The sequence below is a fragment of the Cydia amplana genome, chromosome 12 (assembly GCF_948474715.1).
Source record: "Cydia amplana chromosome 12, ilCydAmpl1.1, whole genome shotgun sequence".
Taxonomy (NCBI): domain Eukaryota; kingdom Metazoa; phylum Arthropoda; class Insecta; order Lepidoptera; family Tortricidae; genus Cydia; species Cydia amplana.
Genome location: NC_086080.1, coordinates 13,407,270 through 13,415,831, shown reverse-complemented (window position 1 = coordinate 13,415,831; position 8,562 = coordinate 13,407,270). Strand labels below are relative to the sequence as shown.

Sequence of the window (8,562 nt, the reverse complement as noted above, 5' to 3'; positions counted from 1 at the left end):
GATTGATTTTATTGGTTATGTAGAATAATACATTTATGTCAATAAAAATGATAAAACTTTATTTTCTTAATTATAACATATTACATAATTAATTGATTATTAATTTTTACCTGTGACTGATTTAATTGTTCGTAAAGAACAATCGATAGTAAATCGATAGTACCACAAGTGAGACAATTTTTGTAATAAATTTCATTTCTGATATATGAGTATTTAGCGTATATACTTATATAATTATCAATCATATTTAAATAAATATTAGCAATATGCATAATGGTTCCGCGGGGTGAAAGCACCATGTACAAGAGCACTAGGGTGGATTAGTTAAAAAAACTGCTTAGAAATGTCAAGTGGTGTTTGGCTTAAAGGACTCGCAACCAGGCCATAACTGTTTAAAAAAAAAATGTCAAGTGGTGGTTGAATTATTTCTTATCTTATCTTTCTCTTGTTATGAGTGTTATGACACTTATGACTGGTGACATGCCATTTCAAAAGCCATTCTAACAAAAAAAATAATAATATAATGTATAAATAAAAATGTGATTGTGATCTGCGTGTGATTAAAGACTGTAATAACAAGCCAAAATTTTATCTATATCTTCTGTAGTCCTCTAATTCTTTTGGATTTGAAGTTGTACTTACTGGTAGATTTTAAAGACAAGTTACTATTCCCACAATCAGTGAGGCCTAGATACATATTTGTGTTAAAAATGGGTGATTCTGTACCTATCGTGAAAAATGTAATTCACGCTGGGCAGAAATACAAACCAATATCTGATGGAAGCAAGGTAAATATTGTCTTTTTTTTCTTCATAATGACAATTCATAAAAGAAGACCAAGGTTAGTTAGCCAAATTATATTTATTTCGCAGGTATTTAATGTAACGTTGTATTTCTGGTAGTAAGTTTTCTAGGATCCCTAATGTTTAAGGTTCCTCAAGTATAATTCTGAAGGAAGCACATGCAATTACCCCTGTTGCAGTACTTGCAGTGCATTTTTCACACGAAACCTATATTTTTTTTTACATATTTTCTGATTGACATATTTTCTGCCCTTTCCAGGTGCACTTTCATTTTCAAACATGGAAGTGTGGGAAAGAGAGAATCCTCATTGACGACAGCAGGAAGATCGGCAAGAAGGAGCCCATGATTCTAGTCATCGGTCACAAGTTCAAGCTGGAGGTCTGGGAGTCCATAGTCAAAATGATGGCCGTTGGAGAAGTGGCCAGCTTTACTGTTAAAAAAGAAGTATGCTAACATTTAATTTTAATAGAATACTTTTACTTACGTCTCATCATGGTAATCATATAATCATACAACTATGTTTATTCTGTTATATCTATGTAGTTGATTAACTATTCTCATCTTATTTGTCAGCGCTTGGTCAGCATTTATGTTACAGATTTAAGAAACACGAGTCTGCCAGCTTAAGTTTCTGAAATTTAAATACCAATAATAATTTCGATGATATTAGTAGGTGATGTAATGTTAGAGTCTGTGCAGAAAGAGAAGAATCATGGAATGTGAGGAAACACATACATTCTATGACTTTGTAATGTTAGAGTCTGTGCAGAAAGAGAAGAATCATGGAATGTGAGGAAACACATACATTCTATGACTTTTCTGTTTGCGCAAAGACTAGTAACTATACTTCTCCAGAATATGTTATAAGAAAAGTGACGCTGTTCCTATAAGGGTTCATATGGATATCATAGTATACATATTTTTACATATAAAAAAAAACCATATATAATACTTGATTATATTATTTCAGCTAGTATTCAGCTATCCGTTTGTGTCGAAAACATTACGGGAGCTCGGACAGGAGACCAGTAAGAAGAAGCATGCCTGCACTATGACATTGCACACAGAAGGCATTGGCTACCCCGACTTGGACAATTTGATGAAGGAGCCATGTGATTTAGAATTCATCATAGGTATGTTAAACTGATTATGAAAATAAACTTTCCATCTCTGACATCTAAAAACAATCAATTAAATTTCATTTTGTTACGAACATGAGACAAATTGACCTAGAATTAGAATTAGATTTTAAAGCGTGGTTTTATTTCTGGGAAAACGCGCATTTTTGAGTTTTTATATGTTTTCCGAGTAAAGCTCGGTCTCCCAGATATCATGAAATTCACGCCGTCACGGTCAACTCACCTACTTTTTATATTACTATCCGATTTAACTAAATAGAACTTGAACTTCCGAAATAGAACTTGTGTTTAAAAATAACTGCTATATATATTTTTCTAATAATTATCTGGTGCTTTATTTCATGCATGGTGTGAAATCATTTATTTTTAATGCAGTATAATTGTGTTGTAGAACTGCTTCGAGTGGAAAGAGCCGACGAGTACGAGAAGGAAGTGTGGCAGCTCTCCTCGCAAGAGCGGCTGGAGCTGGTGCCCAGTCTCCGGGAGAAGGGGAACCAGCTGTACGGACAGAAGAAATATGATGAAGCAGAGGAGGTGTATGCTAAGGCCATTGCTATTTGTGAACAGCTTATGATAAGGTATTTTTTAGGGATGTACCGACTAGTCGAGAAAGCCGACTATCCGGCCACATTTGTAGTCGGCGATTAGTCGGCGATTAGTCGGCGACTAGTCGGCAAAAAAGGCCGATTAGTCGGCCTACTATTCATTACAGAAAGTAGGACATAAATAAAATAAAAAGCCAATATTAATCAAATGTTACATGCCCATTTTACTCAAATACGTATTTAGGGTACAAAATGAGCTTGTGTTCATATTAAATTCATGTATAGGTAATTATGTAGGTGTATCGTCGCAGTAGCACAGAACATCTTTCATTTGATATTGAAAGCGCGACGATGCAAGGAGCAAAAAAAATGTTTTTCTAATGCATACGAACTTGAATAAAGGTACTCTAGTTGCCATACGAATGTAATCTTTATCGGGAAGTAACGATTATGAACTTGGCCGACTAGCCGACTAGTCGGCCGACTAATCGGCCATCCGAGCAGTCGGCTAGTCGGCCAAAACCATAGTCGGTACATCACTAGTATTTTTGTCTTTGGCCACACTTGGCCTTTAAAAGTAAAACAATAAGTAAGTATACTTTGGCACGCCCAGTTTGTCAGTAGAAATAGGCGGCAAATTTAAAAACTGTAGACGCGAAGAGTTGTCCAGTGAAAATTTGAACTTCATGCCTTTTTCTACTGAAAACAGGGTTTGCCCGAGTACATGATCCTTTTTGGGAGATTATTTTTTTCCTAAAGAGCCTTTACTTTTCAGCTTTCGCTTTGCCAAGGTGGATTCTGCCAATATCGCGATGTAAAATTCTGAGTTGTAAGAAGAGGATGTTATATTTTGATTTTGGAATTTTTACATGTTGATAATTTATAGTCTACACAAACTACATTGACGATATAACTATGTTATACAAACAGCAACACTCCTAACTGTACATCGGTGGACCTTAATGCAAAAGGCATAAGGTCCACTGATGTACAGTTAACAGTGTGGGCGATGGTACCTATGGAACTCCTATGAAAGCTGCCCTAAGTTGAGTTTTATACACTTCGCCATTTATACATTATTTTCTTCTTCAACAGAGAACGAAAATGCGACGAGGAATGGATCAACTTGAACAAAATAAAGTTGCCCCTACTACTGAACTACGCGCAGTGCAAACTCATCAAAGGCGAGTACTACGCGGTCATCGAACACTGCAACACCGTCTTAGAACACGATAAAGGTACGTGAGCTTTATACAGAAGAAAGTTTCATTACATTGTCCCCATCATACCATACCATTAGTATGTAGTCACGAAGAGTAGTCAGAGGACAGTACCACCCTTGGAGTTGCAGGCGTCCATAGGCAACTGTGACCGCTTACCATCAGACACTCCGTATGCTTGCTTGCCACTGACCTGGTATTAAGAAAAATCACCTTAAACCTTACCTTACAGACAATGAAAAAGCTCTATACAGGCGAGCGAAAGCCCACATCGGAGCGTGGAACCCGTCGCTCGCGGAAGAGGACTTTCTCCGGCTGAAGAGCCTCAACCCCACGATGGGCCCAGCGGTGGACAAGGAACTAACACACATAAGGACACTACAGAAAGACAAGGAGAGCAAAGACAAGGACGCCTTGAAAAAAATGTTCGGCACCGACAACGGCACGTAGCGTCACATTTAACACATTCATTGCCAATTTGCCACCATAGAAGTTAGGATCCTATAGAAGTGGTATACGCGTGCCTCCGTGAGGGACAAAACATAGGCAATGCGACACTATGATTGGTCGAATTTATTTGTTGCCCACCATAATCCATACTAATTTATGGTGGGGAATAAAAAAAATGAGAGACTGTGACAAGGACAAACAATAATAGCACTTTCGCTGCTACTCCTACTGAAATATACATAAGACTATCCCGTTCGGTCATTTCCCCCTACTCCTCATGTCAGATCCAGTTAAAATACTAGATTCATGATTGCCACCCAGCAAAACAAGACATCCGCGCCACGCCACAAAAATCTCGTCATACAAAGCTGTAGTACCACGATCCCGACCATCGGTCGTTCGGCCTGGGAACGAAATCATAATATACCCGATAGTAGGGTTTTCGGCACTGAATGTGTTAAATATAAATTTGAACCCGCAAATCCCGGTGAAGGTGACCTCAAAGAGCGAGTTATCACACCAGATGTGCGAGCTGCGGAAAATTCCAACAATTTGGCAGTTCTCCAAAATTTCCTCATGAAATGAAGGAAACTTTTATTTTGGGAATAGAAAATTTCGACCCCGATATAAAAATATGATATGTACCCAAAGAATTTTCAGGTAGAAATTTCGCAATTTTGGATACTTTCCGACAGCGCGTCAGTAGTGTCAGTACATAGTTACTAATAAGGTCTGTCAAGCCATTTCCATCAGTAGAAAAGCGCGGCAATTTTAAAAAATGTAGGCTCGAAGAGTTATCGTCCCATAGAAATTTTGTATGACCCTTTTCTACTGACAAACTTGTTTGACCGGCTATAAAGTCACGTGACTATTTCCATACATAATTTAAGTTTCGATTTGCATTTTCTATCAACGATTGTCATCTTCTTGGCCATTCGCAAACCTTAATGCAATGAGATACCTAAGATCTAAGACTGTAAGGGCTCATTTAGACGGTGCGAGAACTCGCATGCGAGTTTCATCATTACATTGCGTCATTTGATCGGTCGGCTGAATTGATGTAACCTCAATGGTCCGCAATGTAACTAAAACCGTATACGAGTTGGCGCGGCGTCTAAATGAGCCCTAAGTGTGTTAATGTTTGTACAAGTGACAAAAACATTGAAAACAATTGACGTTAGTTACTATGACTAGGAAATAAAACTACCTATTCTCTTTTTTCGGAAAGTACAAATTGAAATAGGTACACCCTTTTTTACATTTCTACTATTTGTAGCCAAGTCTATTGAACACTATTTAAGCAAAGTTTACTTACTTATCTATAATTTGTTACCTATTTATTTAGAAAAACACTATGTGTAACATTGAGGTATAACAAGAGACGACATCTCGAACAAAATGTTTCCGCACCTAAATTCCTAAATTCTATTAGAAAAACTACTAACGAAGTAAATTCCGAGAAGTGCATGCATGCATGCGAAGCCGAAGATTGTTAATAAAGACGCCACGAGTATTTTTTGACTCAGTTAAACAACGTTGCATACAATACTTTTTCTACGACCAAGCACTTTGAAAACTAAATAATAGTAAATCAACAGTTATTCCATTGCTTACCGGTGAAATGTTATTCCATCCCTTTTATTATATTTTCTTGTGCTATTGTTGCAACTTTTTAACGCGCACGCACGTAGCATTTTTTTTTTCTGTACATGTGTGGCATCTCGTCAGTGGTCGGTGACGTACTAAAAGCAAAGAAGTGCATGCACTTCTCTGAGGTGCGGAAACATTTTGTTCGAGATGTCGTCTCTTGTATATACCTCAATGATGTGTAATGTGTAATATAATTCGTTGTCGTAAAACGTGATTTACTTTTTATTAATCATACTTATTACCTTCTACTAATAATATTAATTGATGCTAACTCAGCAGCGATTTTGATAACACAGACTGTGCAAATGTTATTGTAATCGTCATAATTTCATAGAAGTTTGCGTTTAAAATAACACTTGCACAGTCAATACTCAGTAGGGTTGCAATAAAGGCTAAAGTTTGTAAAAATCATCGAGAGTTATCTGAAAAGAACTCAAGTTGCTACAAAAGACTCGGGTCTCTATTAAGTTGAAAAGAACTGGAGTTCAGGCTTAATTATAAGAGTCTGAAAAACTGGGTCGAGTCTTCAAGCAGAGGACTCGAAGGACTCGAGTCCTACCCAACAGTAGTCGGGCGTCGCCCTTGTATACGCCCAATATAGGTACTTACTTACTAACCTAATCCGAATGCAGTTATATCGTGCATATCTTACATTTTTATAATCCAAAACGCACGACATAAAAGTAAAGAACGCTACTCTACATGAGAAAATGGACTTTTCCGAAGAATTACTTATTGATCAATAAGCAATAAGTAATTATAGCTCTTCCGAGCTGTAAATTAGTCACCTGCAATAATGTGTAAAACAGAACAAAGGCCGCAAAAATATCTGACACGATCTTATTTGTAGAGCCATAAGAGCGTGTCTCATATTTGTGGGGCCTACGAAGAGTAGATAACATAACATTGCAGGTGACTAGGTACCTGCCGACGAGTAAAAAAAGTTATCGAAAACTTTATATAAATGCTTTTTTATTTTAAATTATATTCAATAGCATAATTAGAAAGAAGAAAACATGCGTTTTAGAATTAATGCTAACACCACTGCAAATACTGTTCTTACAATCTCCGAAATAATGGGTTTTAAAGCATACTCGTAAATAATAATTAACATAAAGGTACGTGTTACGATTGGCTTTAAAATGTTAAGCTCGTTAAACGTAGAGGAACCTAACATTCTATTCGGAATATACTGGATGTCCTCATGTTGAAAAGAAGTAGCATCCGTGGCATGGCCGGCGTTTTTAGGAGGCGAATAAGGAGTTAGTTGAGAATGGTAGGAGCTACTAGAAGGCAAATACATTTCAGGAGGGTCATTAGAAGTTTCAAACGGCAAAGGAAGAATTGGTTGAGGATTGTTTGCTGTGTCAGTTAAATTATTATCATTATAAAATTGTGTTTGGGTTGCAACTGTTGCAAGATATTGAAGTACAAGACGAGCGAGGACTATATCGTTATGCGCATAATCTACAGCTACAGGTCTATATTGATATTTACTTAGCTCTGCATCAGTAAACATCGACACGTCGATTAATTCTGTTAGTTCATCACTAAAAGGCGTGTAGTAGATGAACGACTCTCTATGTCGCGAAATGGCCACAATCAGGTGTGGTTTTGACTTATAAAGAGGGTCTTGCAAGTTGCGCGACATCCTCACCAGCACTACTCGCGCTGCCTCCTTGCCCTGGTACTCGTGCACGGTCGACACGTCGTACCCGGCATCCTTCATTTGTTTCTTCTCAGCCTGCTTAAACACCAGATATTTTGTATCCTCCGATCTCGGAACATCTTTAAGCGTTGTAAAATACTTACACTTTAAACTGCGCAGAACATTCGACGCTGAATACACGCTTCCGTTGTAGTCACACTTTTTAGACAAGATGGCCATTACGTCGACTGGACACCTGTAAGACTCTTTTAAGGATCCGGTAGGCTTGAAGAACTTCGAGGACTTATGATACATCAGCGTTGCGTCCGTTCTGTTGATATATTCGAGCTGATTGCGGTCGCCCAGCAAGCACAGTTGTCGGCAGCCACTGAACAGGCACACGAGGAACAGTTTCCCAGGGTGCTCCATGAGCGCTTCGTCAACCCACACGCAGGAAAACATGTCCCGGCTGTTAATTAAATACGAGTCGATGGTCCTGTAACACCGAGTGTAGTGGGATGGGTCACCGCCCTTAATGGCGGCCATACGCGCCCGGATATCTTCAGCTACCTCTTTGCCGGACGTGAGGACCAGACTGCCCGGCATGTGGTTCGCGATGATGTGCCTCGTCTTCCGTTGCCGACTAAAGCCTGTTAGGAAAGAGAAGAATCGTGGAATGTATTGGTCCCCATACATTCCACTTCCACGACTCTTCTCTTTCCGCACAGACTCTAAGAGTTTGTTTCGACCAGAGGGACCGCGAAAAAAATTTTTTAGCTGGCTCTCTATCGCTCGAATAGGCAAAGGTGATAGAGACAAAAAACCAAATTTCGATTTACACAATACGTGACCCTATAAGGGAGTAAGAGATACACTTGTATATAGGAAATCCTTATATTTGTTTCTGTTTGCCCGTGTCATGGGACGCACGCGGAGGCAGCACCTGCGAGGTCAGGGTTTAAGGACTATTGAGAGTTATTGGAATCTAAAATGAAGTAGGCTATTGGAGCTATATGAGGGAGCAATGGAGTAAATACTGGGCTATTTGGGATAGAAAGCCGGACGCCTACCTAATATGTAAAATGGTAACCACTATCCGTACAACC

The 8,562-nt window shown here is 38.6% G+C and overlaps 1 protein-coding gene across 1 annotated transcript; it reads left to right on the top strand.

Moving 5' to 3' along the window:
• The first annotated feature begins 638 nt into the window (after positions 1-638).
• Positions 639-4,158, top strand: LOC134652624 (aryl-hydrocarbon-interacting protein-like 1). The gene is made up of 6 exons (XM_063507785.1): positions 639-788; positions 1,063-1,248; positions 1,775-1,937; positions 2,335-2,521; positions 3,584-3,726; positions 3,941-4,158. The coding sequence occupies exons 1-6, from the start codon at positions 711-713 to the stop codon at positions 4,156-4,158; spliced, it is 975 nt and encodes a 324-aa protein (XP_063363855.1). The 5' UTR covers positions 639-710.
• The last annotated feature ends 4,404 nt before the right edge of the window (positions 4,159-8,562 follow it).